This window comes from Haliaeetus leucocephalus, unplaced genomic scaffold (assembly GCF_000737465.1).
Source record: "Haliaeetus leucocephalus isolate CR32 unplaced genomic scaffold, Haliaeetus_leucocephalus-4.0 Scaffold656, whole genome shotgun sequence".
NCBI lineage: Eukaryota > Metazoa > Chordata > Aves > Accipitriformes > Accipitridae > Haliaeetus > Haliaeetus leucocephalus.
Window position 1 is genome coordinate 19,937,460 of NW_010973092.1, and position 15,376 is coordinate 19,952,835.

A 15,376-nucleotide genomic window follows, 5' to 3' on the forward strand; every position below is an offset into this window, starting at 1 on the left:
CCGCGGCTCCGCAAGCCGGGGAAGGGCTCGGCCTCCACCGAGGCCCCAGGGAATACCCGCGGCTCTCCCGGGCTCGCCGCCGCCTGGGGCAGGCTGTGGCCGCAGGGGCAGCAGTCAGTTCCTCGCCCATCCCCGCGGCCGCTGCCGCCATTTCGCGTGGAACAAACTCCCAGACAGCACCATTCTCTCGTTTCAAAGTCAGGCTTTTACCACGGTACAGACAGGCACAGAAATGTCAAGTCTTTCGTTAAAAAAACCCAATATATATATATATAAACCCATTTGCAAGTCCCAGGTATTCCCCAAGAAACAAGAGCATCCCACTGCACTGCTCCAAGCGAACAGGCCTGCTCAGGGAACACCTTTTTCTCCCTTTAGAGACCCAAGAAATTATCAGAAGTCAATGGCAAGTAACCTTTGGTTAGTGACAGCAATGCGTTTGAATAGCCACGGGCACGAGATAACGATTTTCCTTTTGAGTAGGATGCCAGCGCTTTACAAAAGGAAGTTCTCGAGCCGGTCACCGAAGACATTGTGGAGCCAAATGCCCTTATTCACAGCCTACAACACTGGCATGCAAATAGTCATCCGTAACACCCTTGACTCTGATTACAAACAAAGAACATCTTATTGCTTTTTGAAATATTTTTACCTTCCAGTTTGACCTTCTGCTTCATCCTGGCCTCTTTTCCTAGTTGCAGAGAAGACTTAAAATCATTGTGCTTCTCACAGGAGACCTCCCACCTCCATAAAGCACTCTGAGATCTTTGGATGAAAGGTGCAATCCATTTTAAGTGCAAAATACTACGTATGAATTCAAGCTCCGTACAGGACATCACAGGTCCAGTAAAGTTGTCGTGTTTGGTCTCCCCACCTGTATCACTTTATAGCCATGGGAGTCAAACAGGAATGACAGGGAAGATATCAAACATGGAACAAAGTCCAGCCACTTTAATAGATTTCAAATATATTCTACAAACTATTTAATATATAAAAAGCAACATTAAAAGAATTTTTCTTTTTGTATGCACTCATATTATGTGCTCAAACCTGGGAAATACCAGAATTAAAGCTGCCTGTCCCACTGCCAGCCACATTACCAATCTAAAAAAATCAAACATTTTTGCCCTTGCAGAGTCTTGCACTCAAGATGGTTCACAACAACCCCCTCTAAATGCCTTTTTCACTGGCACTCATCCTGTCCCGAGTGGCTGACAAACTCTGCTCAACTTCCCCAAGCACTCCTACAAAGTTTCCCAAGAGGGAACAAATGTTAATATGAAAACACTGTTTTAAGGAGCCACTATGTTGTTCTTTTTATTTTTTCTTTAACACACCACCATTTCATAGCACCAATATTGCTGTAGTTACAATGGTCTGATCATATATGGGGTGTGTACGTCTCATCTGCAGAAGCACCAAGTCTCAAAACCCCTCCTCTGGCACAGACCACCAGAAAAGCTTCTCTTCCTGCAGCTCCCAGCTTCGCTTGCTGCCCAACCTCCCACCACTGTAACGGATGGGACAGGGACACCAAGGGGACACTTTCTGGTACCTTCGGTCCCAGTTCCCCGCTTTCAGTACCAGCCAACTTGTGCACCATGCCAATGGGACAACCTCGGCGCATGGGCAGAGCACTAGCACACGACTGCACTGTAATGCCCAGGCACGTGGAGACTTGAAGTCTAAGCTTTAGAGGTGACTTTAATTCTGGCATTTCTTGAACTTTGAGCACTTTTGTTTCCTAGGTTTAAGCCAAGGCCATCTGTGGCATCCTGTGCTACTTGTAGCGAGTTTTAGGAACGGGGACAACAACAGAGACTTGTTCAGTTTTAATAGACACGCACTTCCACGTCAGAGAGGCGAGTGCTGCCTCTGCTGTGGCTACGCTCAGTCCCCACGTCAGGGAGGGAGGGCAGAAGCCTGCACCTCCAGTGCCTGTACCGCTCGGAGATGTCCTTCTTAGAATAGTTCATTCCACGTGTGGTACGCACCCGCGGCACCCCACCAGAGAAACTGGCTCAGGAGATTAATGATGCTCAACTGGAGTAACACTGTTCTCTGCTGCTGACGAGTATAACCCATCCTCAACCTGCCTTTAAATGCCTGGTTTCGTAAAGGAGGATCAAGAAAAAACAGGACACTACTACATGGATCTTTTTCTTTGCAATACTAATCTCTACAGTGAAACATTCATAACTGCTAAACAGAGTAAAAATATGCTACATCAAAACTGTACCAGAAAGAGCAGGACCCCTGTAACAGCTGGAGAAGAGTTTGCAGATAAAAATCAGAATTAGACAGCCAGCTTAAAAATATGCCACTGAAAACATATGAGAAAATAAATACAGTTGTCCTTTCTCTACAGTTTGGCAGACATCAGAATTGGTGCAATTCACAGACTCCGATCTTCTTGTTCGATGTTGCTGCTGGCATCTCAGCGTGCCCCCTCCAGTCAGACAAGCACGGGGTTATGTCCCTTTGACAGCAGGGAGAGCTGGGAGCCTGCTCAAGTGCTCACCTGAAGCAGGTACTTGACTCTTCTGAATTAAGCATTGCATATTACACTCGAACAGGAAACATGCCGCCTTCCATCTAAGTTCTCATTACAAAACCACTGTAGAAGCAAGGACATCCGCTTGATATCAGTACGAGAAGGCTAGCGCACTTAATACTGAGAACTACGCTGTGCATATGATCGAGTGAATTGCAGGTCCATATAAAATACAGAAAGCTAAGACATTTGTCTGCTCTCTTGGGAAGTATATACTGTTTGGATGGCAGACAAACTACCGATGAAGACAGGTTCCAAACTAATAGCGTTTCCCAGGGAATTAATTTACAAAGCGCCACTGGTCCTTAGAACCAAATATTGTGTAGAGTATGTATTATAGCAAACACTAGCTCTGCAGCTTGTGTTGGCCCATCTCTGCACCAGATGCAGGACTCCAATATTCAGACTCTTTACAACAGTCTCCTTCCCTTTTTATACAAAGGAAAATAAAAACATAAGTTAAATTAGCAATAAATAAAACTACAGAATGTGTGTGCCCTGGTCAGCCCCCTTTGTGCATTCCAATCAGACTGGAGAGCTTCTCACAGTGCTCAAGTTTCAGTGATTCTGCTTTCTGTTTTAACCGCTCATCTCTGTATAGCTTGGCCAAATTTGACAAATCAGACTCTGAAAGATGAAAAAAATTTATATTAGGATGAAGCCGCGAGCCTACTTTAAATAACTCAGTGCTTTGTTATCCTTGTGGCATGTTTTTTTCTAATTCACCTTGTTTCAGTGAAACTGGGCATGTTAACAACTTTCTTTAAAGAGTGGCCATCAGGTGTAACCAGGCTAGCGACTTAAGAAAACAGTATTTTCATAATTACTTGAAAACTCAAACAGTTATAATAACCCTCTCTACCAGTCCACTAGTAGGACAATAACCAACACAAAAAAATAAGACTGATTATTACTGTCTACAAAGAAAACACAAACTATAAAAGTATGGCTTAGAAGTCACATAAGATTTAAAATTGTTAATGATCTAAAGAATAGGCAATTGCTTTAAAATATACATAGAATGTTAAACTAACTGTGCACAAAAAGGGGCTAGTAGGATACCATTTGGTCTGCAACACAGCACCTGTCTTAGGTGATACCACTACTTACATTTGAATTAGATCTCATCTCCTCGTGCACTGGTCCTTACTGATGCATCAGCAGGCACAGACCGGTGGAGGGGGGTTACTCTACACCTATCAGCAGTATTTATGTGACAAGCCAGAAGGAAAGACAGCCTCATGACTACTTTTCCTATTGCTTCCTTGGGGCTGCATCAGCTGTCTGCAGCCTCATGTGCTGAGCAGGAACTACAAGACATACACCCCTGCCCACGTAACTGAAAAATGCAATTCTTTTGGTGGATCCATTCTGCAAGGGCACAGAGCATGCATCCAAATATATACTTTAAGGTATAGATAATTGTTTTTTTGATGTTGCACTTCTCAGAATTCAAACTTTGTCTGGCAAGAGGTTTGCCCAGAAGGCACTATAAATTCTCTCTCTTGTTTTTTTGGGGTTTTTTTTTGGTATTGATTCCAGGAAGGTGAACAGCTAGCTGAGGGACCTGTCTGAAAGGCCTCTGTGCCCTTTCATGAACAATACAATCTCAAATGCACTTTGCATATTTCTTCCCCTTCTTCTCAAAAGCAACATAAAACTGAAATAATCCCATTGTTTAAATTGTTTCCCACCAGTAATTCAGAGAAGTTTCTTTTGCTGATTAGCTAAGAAATTCTACAGTTATCCAACTGGGCAAAATTATTCACTGCAAATACTTGCACTTTTGACAGCATTCATTCCATCACGTCTGTTTCTTGTATTTTTTAATCTTTTACATCAGAGTTGTTCCTTTGAACTTTTTCTCTTAAGGAAGTCGTAAAATACCAAATTCCAACTACATATCCTTATTCTCTCTGTTTTCAGTAGCCTTTTTGTAATTTTCTACAACTTGGAGCTCTATGCAATCTTACTTTACAATTGTGCCTTCACAGCTGAACAATCTCCTGTAAAAACCTGGGATGTGCTTTTTGTACTGAATTCTATCAAAGATTTCAGAAGACCAAAACCCACAGCATACAAGTGACTGGCTGAACAAGATATTGATCTATTAGTTACTTTTGAAGTTTTCCTTAAGGTAGCTGGGCACCAGGTAACACTTTCAAGTCATAAAATCAAGGACTTTAAAAATCAAACTGTTCCTATCTAACTAATCTATGTCCATTTTGCTGGTGCTAAAGAGAAACGCACCCTCAGTAAACAAAACAAACATACTATTAATAGACATTCAATGGACGAAAAAAAAGTTGACCACATGAAGTTAAACACTTAAACAAGAATTAATGGACAAAAATTATGAAGCAACAGCTAAGAATTGTCTCAACATCTCCAGAGAACTTTTCCCCAGCACTCCATCTTGTATTCACAGTTTATTTTTTACAAACTTGGCTGCACTAAAGTTAGCACAGACTCAGCTGTGCTCATTACCTGCTTGCTGGCCTAGATAGTAATCATTCTGAAAATGTGTTGGGTTTTTGTTTTTTTTTAATTACAGTGGTCTCCCTCAGGCTACTGCTAATTGTGGACATTGTAAATATATTTGCAGATGTGTGACTAATAAAGTCTGTAAGTGTAAAAAGCTCCAGAGAAGCATTGTTTTGCAGGCATTAATTGGCATTCAATGCTAGATCATCTCCCCGTCTCTACCAAACTCTCTTAGACTTGCAAACCCTGTTGCCCATTTTGGGGCATGGCATTCCTTAGCTCAAGGTCTACGTGAAAGAGGCAGTATGGTCACTTTCAGTTGCACAAGGTCAATTACAAGGATTTTTCTCTACAAAATAAATTCTTCCCCTATAGCAAGCCTACGCATGAAGCCTACATTTACGGTTAACTGCCACATTATACCTAGAGGCTGCCACTGCCAGCCACAGATGCTCAGAGATCACAAGTCAAGCACACCAAAAACTAAAGGATTGTTTGGGATTTTTATGGTCTTATATTATGGGTTCTTTTCTAACTTCAGAGCCCACATCTGTATATTTCTCTTTAAAAGCAAGACTGGTAACTTTTTTGTAAAATAAAACAAAACAGTCTCTGGATGTAAACAAAACAACCCTTCCCATCAAAAACTCGTAAATAGTCTGGAGTCAGCAACACTATTGTTACCTCTAGCACAGGATTAAACATCTCTTGTTTAGACAAAGTGTGTGCTTCCATAATGATGCAATTGGTAAAGAAACTGTAAACAAGTGCAAAGTCAATTTTTTTCAGTGTGCTGAGGACTGTTTTGCATGGAGCAATTTAGAAAGCCCTACTGGTGTGTGAAAGCAGCTTGCCTACTACTATTAAACATTTACACAGAAACAACTTCTTCCAGTTTCCTTTATGCACAGCAGTAGTTTGTGTTTACTCAATTTGAAGGTGATGAGTTCTTTAGCTGAAAAGAAATCAGTCACAACATCCTAACTTCAGCTAGTCCTTGTAATTTGATTTCTGTTATTTCGTACAGTTCCAAAAGAAGCAGGGATTTGCTCTGTTTTCAATGAACTAGATTAGTAGTAATTAACAGATAATACGATATGGGGTTAAAATACATGCCTTTATAAGTGCCACTGATCAACTTAGGACCGATGTGAGAATAATGATTTTGAATGCTCACATTTTTGTGTTCTCCCTTTCTGCATTCAATTCTTGCTTTTAAAAGACAATCTTGACTATGGTGAAAAACATGATCTCAAACTCATCTAAAGATAGAAAATGCAAATAAGCGCACAAAACACGCAAAGAAGCACGCTCTTTGAAAACTGATACCAGTAACAGAGTCCACTGCAATATTACCAAAAGCACCTGAACAGGCTATGGGATCTCCTTCTGATGAAGTTTTTAAGAAAAAGTTAGATAATCTTCTTGTGGAGCCAGTCGAAGCAAAAATTATTCTGCTCCAGCAAAGGAAACCTGGAATAGGTGATGTCTCAAGATCTTTTCTAGCCCTAACAATCTGTCAGAGCTAGATAAATGTGGCAGATTACATGTTTGAAACATCATCACTAACAGTTATTCAAGCATAAAAACTGAGTGGAAAAAATATCTCAAATGGTGAAATCTACTTTCCACTTGTCTCTTAGAATCACCTAAAATGAATTTTGACAGACCTTCAAGAATAGCAAATTCAGTGTTAAGAGCAGATGTGACAAATATCAGTGCAAGGTTTGAGATAAGCATTGGAAAATGAGGCTAAAAATGGCAGCACTTTGTGAAGCACAGCCATCATACAACTTCTGATGGGTTGTAGGCACACACTTGTAACAAAAATAACTTACTTTGCTGTTTCTCCTTCCAGCAGCTGGTCTGAATATAGTCTATGTAATCTTTTTCAACGGTTTTCTCTAGCTCTTTAAGGTCTGCTCCTTGATAATTCCTTTCAAAGTTTTTATCAACATAGTAAGGCACCTGCAAGTTCTCTGTTTCTCTACTAATAACGTGGCCTATGGACCTGTGAAAACATCATGGAGAAAACAGAATCTTTTCGCAGTTCAAATATAAAGAAATCAAGAGATGTTTCTCCATATTAGCATTTCCAGAGGACAGTAGTTACAACTTCTTTAGTTACTTTCTGCAGGACTATGGCTCCCTCAACCATCCAATAAGGAAATTACAAGTCTCAGGCAAACACGATTCACCCCCCCACTAAAAACCACAGAAAATATCTAATATTTGGAGATATCTACAAAGAACCGACTCTGAGCTGACACTGTTCCTTCCGAATACTGTGTTTGTTCTCAAGACCTCAGTCAAGAGACTTCCAAAATGCAAGAGCAAGTTTTATCTGTGAACAGAAGCTCCATATACTTTCTTCTGTTTGCTGGTAATTTCTGGCAAGCTAGGTCCAGAAATCCATGGGAATTGATAACAAATGTAGAGATTATAGGAAAGGCATATGGCCCTGGTATTGCTTAGGGCACAATGCAATTGGATCTAGATTTTCCCAATTTCTGGATCCTTTAGTAGAAATAAAAATTAGCAGGGGAGATTCTAGTTACATTTTCTTTTAGGGTTTTATAATAATCAGTAAGAGAAGTGGGGCATGGAATATCCCGAAGAATATCCTGTAGGTAGAATTAGCCACTCTGACACAGCCACCGGGTTAAACTACACTCTTATACTGAATTTCCTTATTTGAGCAAAGATACCCAGGCATTTTTTTCAAATCACTGCCCAGAGAAAGAAGCAGACAGCCAAAGCACAAAGGTTACACTCTACTCAATGGAATCCAGTTTGCCCCTTCTACTTTCTGGACTACCCCTGCTCTGTCGCTATGTCTGATGCGTATGCTTTCTTCATATAAACAATTTCTTTCAGTTTCTAGGCTGTTAGTTTTTTTTTTTTAAGGATATGATTTAGAGAAACAGCATGACTGTGTACCTGACTATCTCAAATCAACAGGAGAAGGGGAGGTAGTGAAGAAAAGCAGGAGATATTAGCTGCTCTGGGGGCAGTGTGGGAAGTTGCACATGGGACTGGCAGATAGCAAAAACACTCTCTGAAAAAAACGCCCAACAACCCAAAACCCAACCACCGTCCTGTTCTTATGCTAGGTCTACACACTGACATCTTGTGGTAAAAAGCGATAAAGGGTTTTGGGCTATTATGACAGTGGAGAGGATATGGGCCTAAACCTAAGTAGTTTTACTCCTAAAAGTGAGCAAGGGGAGTGTTTGGAGCACTCTGCTACTGCTGTGTGCAGCAGGTTCTCCAAAACCTGCTGACTCCCACTCCTATCTCAGTAAGAGCCAGTGAAGGTGACTGAACTGAGCTCTTCCTGCTAGAGAGCTTCCTTCCTCCCAACACTGGATGCTGAGAGGAGCCAGTGGGTTTTCTTCTGCCCCACAAACTCAGATTACAGCAGGTCTGGTGGCATTCCTTCTGCTTCCAGAGCTGACCAGTTCAGTTTACCCTCTCCAACCTCAGGGTCCTGCTTCTTTACAGATGTTAAACCAAGGCATTTCAAGGCTTTAATGATTTGTGGAGCTTGACAATTCTTCCAGTGGAATTCAGGCTCCAGAGAGGATTTGGATTTATACCGCAAACTGCAGGCTTCATTTTTTAATTGCTTTACATGGGAACCTCAGTGGTGGTCCACAGATCCCTGGGGGCTGGGCAGACCAGAGGCTGATCAGCACTGTAGCTGGGCGACACCCACATTCCTGGTACTGTATCACTGTGCAGAAACATTTCACACCAGTTGAGAAAGCTTTTTGGCTCAAGGCCTCTATTTGTTCAGCACACAGTACAATAAAGCACACCATAGTTAACTTCATAGTGATAATGCTGAGGAGTACTCATCAATAGAGACTGTTGGTATTTCCTTATTTACAAATTGATAACACTTTCTAGAAAGAGCAGAACGGAACACTAACATGCATTTTGCTACCAAGTCCAACTTCCGTCTCCCTCCTTATTGCAAACACCGAAGACCAGAAAAATGTGGTTTTAAATTACTTACGATTTGTAGAATAGGCTGTAGGGCGGGTTTGTGGCCATCAGCTGAGTTATAACTGACACTATTATTATTATGAAAACTGGCATCAACTGAATAAATGCAGAATATGAATTCTGAAAAGAACAACAATAATTAGTAGTCAAAAAAAGATACAGATGGAAAAGGATGCATCTGTTCACAGAAACCAGGCTATCTATCATAGATCAACAATGTATCAAATGTAAACTGAGAAGAAAAGAAAAGAGGAAATACCTTCAAATTTTGAGAGGAATTACATTTAATTTCAAAAAAACCTTTATTAATAATGTCAGAAAACTCTTTAAAGCCATTTTCTTTCAATTATATTTTCATGACATTTCTTTCATCTACAGCTTCCTTCACAAGGCAATGGATGCCCACCTATCAGTGACCAGGTGACAACCCAAACCAAAGGAACACATTGCAATTCCTATTTGTGCCTATGGCTTTCTGTGCATCTTCTGAATTTTGCTACACGCATTCTAAAAATCTCAATCTCTGTTCAAACACTGGATAAAATGGCTGAAAAGTAAAGGGTTAAGAGACCACATGTAGTGTGACTTGGGACAGTATGCAAGCACTTGTTTTTTTTGTTTGAATGAATTTAGAACAAAAGAGTGGGGAAAAAATATTAAAAGACCAAAGAGTTCTGATAGTCATAGAGAAAACACAGATCTTTACTTCTGCTCTTCATCCGATTTTTAAACCGCCTTTCTAAAACACCTTTTCTTATCAGGAGCAAAATATAATATGCAGCTATTTAGACTTTACCCTCTGCTCTGGGATAGCAGCAAGAATACCTGATGCAGTAGCAGGTGGGATTCATTTGCCCTAGCTTAGCTGTCTATAGGCTGTATCCGTTTTTTTTTCAGAGCCCAACCATAAGAGACTCACAGGGAAAAATTCATCTTCCTTGGAGAACCTTGTTAGGTTAACAGACTGCCTATGGAAGAAGACTTTTCCAAGGCAGGTGGCACATGTATATGTGCACCAGCAACAAATGACACCTTGTGTCTCATCTGGAGGTTTCAGTTGGTAGAAACGTATCCCAGACCCATTCTGCCCTGGGTGGAAGAAGCCTGTGCAGCACCTGAGCAGAAGTTGCGTGCTTATTTCCTGAAGGGTTAAATATACCATGAGGATAAGCCAGTACTTCTGTATGCATTATTAGTGCACATTTGGACTAATTGTTGTTGGCTTACCAAACCATCTGAGCTTGCAAAAAGCAAGCACCAGCAAAACACTAGGTGACAGAAACTCCAGGGCCTGTAATCCTGTTAATACAATGTATTTTTAAAGTAGTGATTAATAAAAGACAATCTAGTTACTTTTGAAAACATCCATTTTGGCTGCAGCACTTGAGGATAAACACTGAGCATGTAAGCATGGGAAGGTTTGTCCTGGCTTCAGAAGTGTAAGTGGACCCCTCACCCTGGTGAAATATTTAAGCCCAAGAGATCCCTCCTCCTGGCTACCTGTGGCCTGTTTTCTTCCTCCTCTTGCTCCTGTGTCCACACTCTTTCATTTCGGTGCCTCCGTGGATAATAGTGCGCATCTCTGGCTACATTGGAGAACATATGGATATTTCCTGTTAAAAGAAACCAAGAGAGGGTCATAATTTTCATCCAGTTGCTGATACTCGGCTGTATTTCTCAGAGTTTCTAGTTAATTATCCAAGCATATACTACACAGCCTGAATTACAGTTGGGAGACCTCAGAATAAAAAGCGCAAACACACCTCAGATTTAAAAGTCAAAATAATATGTCGTTCTGAGAAGTGTGCCAGAGAAATTGTAAAGTTTGCCCCAAGTCCATCTTAATTTAAATCAACCTGCAGAAACATGCTATCATTTTTATTGTTGTATCTCATATTTTAATATTGTTTTTGTCACATTCACTTGCAAGGCCATACCTTGTGTTGCATCCCCAGGCTCTAAGCAGGAAAATTGATTTGCTTCACCAGACTCAGGCCATGAATTATGGCTTCCCGTAATTACTGAATATGGTCTTCTACACTCATTTCTACTTCCTCTTCCTTCAAGCTATTAATAGTTTCACTTAATGATTTTATAATAAGGAAAGAGTTTTAAAAAATGAGTTAAAAAAAAAAGAGTACAAATCAGGATTTCCTTTCTTGCACGCTGAATGTAGTTGATTTATTTTTAAAAATTCTAAAATGAGGAAAGAATTGCATATGCTGTTTCGATTTGAAGCTTCAGCTCTGATTTTATCACCATATGCATATCTAATAATAGCTGTACTTTCCTCTTCTGAAATTCAGAATGTCTTTGTATTAGATAATTGAAATTTATGGCTTTATCATGACAACAGAAATGCAAATGTATTTTTAAGCCCTGGGAAAGATGTCACATTATTTTACACTCTTACACTGCCCTTTCTCTGAATTTCCCACAGAATTCTGCAAGAAAACTGGGCAGAAGTGACCTTTGCTATTGTGTCAAAACATCTGTTTCACTGCTTGTTCAAAGATTTTTCCAAGGGTCTAGGCACATTTGCAGTCAGAGCTCCAACAGAGCACCAAACGAGACTGGCTTGAAGAACAAAAGTTTCTTTCTTGAAAAAGAAAGTTTGTTTCTATCATTCAACACTGCTCAGACAATATTTAATCAACCTGTGAAAAAACAGAAGCAAGTGCAGGAAGAGAAGAATGTCTTTTGCAGGGTGCCTAGAAAAAAGTTTTCCCAAATCCTAAGTTTCTCAAAGAATTTCTGCCAGCAGTTTCTTTCCTTCCATGTGCATTTATTTTTTATGAGAAGGAAGTTCAATTTATAGCCTCTACCCATTGTAACTGCAACAATATGCCACGTGGACAGTCTCCTTTTAGACTTACAACACTTAACATTTTAACTTTCAAGATTTTTTCACTGAATATCCATAGAGGAAAAATGCACGGTATAAACAAAGCCATAAACCTCCCCACAAAAGCTATACCAATGAGTTTACCCTAACACCAACATTTCTTATTCAGATTTCCAGAAAGCCTGGTGACAAGCAAGGTGTCACAAAACAAACTTCAGCTCATGCAAGTCCCACTACAACAGTTTAAAAAATGTTTTCTTTATATCAACTATCTGCACACCCTCTTACTAGTAACTCTCTTGCTAAGTAGAAACTGTGTGGACTTTGCCTATTTGGAAAACTACTGAACTGACGATTTTCCATAATTTAAAACTCACTTTTAGATTAGGAAAATGTACATAAATTTAGACCCAAACTTTTTTTTTTGTAAGGAACCTATCATTTACTACCAACACCTATTACTATGAAATTATCTTTTAATTTTCTTATTCTTTGCCACTTTGATAGAAGTTCCCATTTACTTCTTCATGCCACTTGACCTGTTAAACCTGCCATGCCCAGTACTCAAATTCCTCCTACAGCTCCTCAATCTCTTGTCCTCAGCTCCAAGCATCCCTGTTGCCTGCAGCTAGAAAGCAGTCACATTCCACGAGGGCAATGTTTCACTGGTGGCTGAGGCAAAAGGCACACACAGGTGCAACTTCTTGCAAAGTCAGAAATGGAAAACTTGCCAACTCAGTGTGGAATTATGCCACACTGAGTTTGGCTCACTTTGCACCTCTAGTGATCAAATTTTGAAGTCCCCTGAGCTGCAAGATGCTACCACACAGACTAAGGTTATGGGGAGCTTTTAAGTAATTACCTGTATCTGTGGCTTTAGGGTGTAGTAATTGGCATGTACGTTGCTCTATACCACCCCTTGGAGGTGAAAAAGTTTACAAAAGAGCTAAAGCAATTCGCTAGATACTACCAGGAAGACCCTTTAGCTCACTAAACCTTTCAGATTTACTTTTAATCCAAATCTGTATTCCACTGACCTTGCAGTATCTTTCTATTTTTACTACAAATACAAAAGCCAAGGCTGGACTGAGATGTGCGTGGAACTGCTACAGGTACAGATCTACTGTTCTGTTACTGGATACTCTATATCCAGTAACAACGAGCCTTTCCTGGCAGGCATCACTTTCTAAGCTAAGAGGTTTCAGTTTCTTTACAGTATGCAAGCTGCTGCAAGCCAAATGAACTCCTATGTTTTCCTTGTTATAGGGGCACTGAGACCACAATGCCAGCAGCTGCTGCCGTACTGTACTGGAACGCAGTAAGGTGTCTCAAGTACTACACCGTCAGCAAAGATACCTCTGATCCCTTCCCATTCACACCTTATTTTACCTCCCATAGCACTGATGGCTTCAGACAATGGAGGGAATAAAAGCAACAACAAAAAGAAGGGTCTTCAGCTACAGCTGACATTAAAATGTTGCCTACCCAAGAATCAAACAGCCTAACCCCTTCCCGGACTAAAACGTTCTTTATCCTACCTAGTACTGTCAGAAATTTTCAAGAGAGGCGAGGTTAGGAACTTGCCCTGGCAGCAACAGCCATTACCCCACTGGCAGCTCTCTTTTCTAGGAGCATTCCTGCACAGCAAGGCTGGGCTTTGACAACATTTTTTGGGGAATGGAGTTGCTAAAATCTGAAGTCTAAAACATGCATTAAGGGAGCTTTTCCAGGCATAAAAAGCTAGGAAAGGAGAAAAGAGCAAATCCAAAAAAGTTTTTGCTCTTTTCAGATGTATTATCAACTCCCTGAGCAGTATCAAGAGAAGCTGAACTTCCTTTATGGTCTAGTATCAGTTCACCACATTTCAAAAACACTGCAGACAGATACTGACCTGTAGGAAAGTGCCCACCAAAAAACACATTGAATATTTCTTCTGGTGTAATGTCTGCTTCAAATTCTGTGTAGTAATTATAATGCCTGGCCTGACCAGTGCTGACATGCTCTTGGTCACTTCCAAGTTCATCGTATCGTAATCGTTTTTCAGGGTTGCTCAGAACTGCAAAAGCATTGCCTATTGCTGGAGAGTGAATTAAAAGAAGTGTTACACAGGCATATCACGCAGTATTTCCAGATCTCAGACTTTTATAGGCAGAGTAGCAAAAAAGCCCAACCAGGCATAGAAAATTTGTGCTTGACCAAAGATAGAGTTACTTTTAAAAGAACTGCCTTTGTAAAAAAAGTGTTACAACACTGGCATCACCTGTGATGGAACCTATTTCCTGCTATCACTGATACCAGGAGAAAGATAAAAGTGTTAAAGTACATGGAGAGAGTTAAAATATTTGTAAAACTGAGGTGAGAGAGTCTACTTCAGTCAAGAGATTGAGTGAGAATGTAACATTTTATCAGATCAAACTAAGCGTTAATATAGAAGTGCACCTCCATATACCATACACAGTTAATACAAAGTTAATACCTGTAGAGACTAATTAAAATGCAGAACCATATTCCAAGTTTTTCTGTTGGCAGAGATGCTTGTGAAGCTGTACAGCATATCTATTTCACACTTCACGCCAAACCACCCAGAAGTATTTGTCTGGTTCTTCCTTGATCTTTGACAGAACACAGCTGTAAACAAGTTCATAGAGAAATACAACCCTAACACAAAAAAATAAAGCCCTTCAAAAACTCCTTATTCTAATAGACTACGAATGAGTATGTCACTTTCCTCACGCTGCCTTACAGTGCTGTTAAAGACAGCAGCAACACAGCTCAGAAAAGGCAGAAGATGTAAGAGTTTAGAGGCTAACGTTGTTTAGATTGTATTGAAAAGCCCAGATACAGAATATTGGAATCAAATTTCAAATGCTTGCACATATATATACATATATAAATTTATTTACAACACAGAGCAGTTATTGATTACACAACACCACGCTCCCCTGCGTGGCCAGTACTATTTCCTAGCATTGCTCTGAACCTTTAGCAGTATCTAGGAATGAGATTTGGGATACGTTTCACTTTGCTTCTAACGGAAATCTGTATTCTGAAGATTAAAAGGCAAGCCTTGCCGACCAGCTGCGGGATTTTGTGGAGATGCACCTATCTGTCTATAAAAACGACAGGCTACATGGGCCCGTATGATGCCTTTATATAAGGCGCAGGACTGTAAGTCTGAGGCAGTCTGTCCTCGTTTTCATCTTGCCGTACGACTTTCGCGACCGGGCCAGCCCCCACCTCACCTTTAAAAGCTTCCGTTGCTCCGGGAGCGCGGTTCTTGTCCGGGTGAAATTTCAGGGCCAGTTTGCGGTAGGCTTTCTTCAGGTCCTCCTCGCTAGCGTCCCTCTCCACCCCCAGAATTTCGTAGTAGTTCCGACACCGCTTTATCCTGGAAGCGCAAGCAAGGTTACCTGCACCGGCCTGTCCCCCCAGACACCGCCGCAGCCCGCCCCGCCGGACCCATCGCCCCCCTCCGCGGCCCC

General features: G+C 40.8%; 1 protein-coding gene across 1 annotated transcript in view; it reads right to left on the minus strand.

Annotated features, from left to right (window-relative positions):
• Positions 1–298: 298 nt before the first annotated feature.
• DNAJC18 (DnaJ (Hsp40) homolog, subfamily C, member 18) overlaps positions 299–15,376 on the minus strand; it is a 15,752-nt gene continuing 674 nt past the window's right edge. The window contains exons 2-7 of the mRNA XM_010579255.1: positions 15,137–15,304; positions 13,786–13,971; positions 10,550–10,662; positions 9,060–9,169; positions 6,877–7,049; positions 299–3,181 (exon numbers count right to left, since the gene is read on the minus strand). Coding sequence (XP_010577557.1) covers positions 3,057–3,181; positions 6,877–7,049; positions 9,060–9,169; positions 10,550–10,662; positions 13,786–13,971; positions 15,137–15,304 — 875 coding nt within the window. The 3' untranslated portion in view covers positions 299–3,056. The remainder of the gene's footprint in view (positions 3,182–6,876; positions 7,050–9,059; positions 9,170–10,549; positions 10,663–13,785; positions 13,972–15,136; positions 15,305–15,376) is intronic.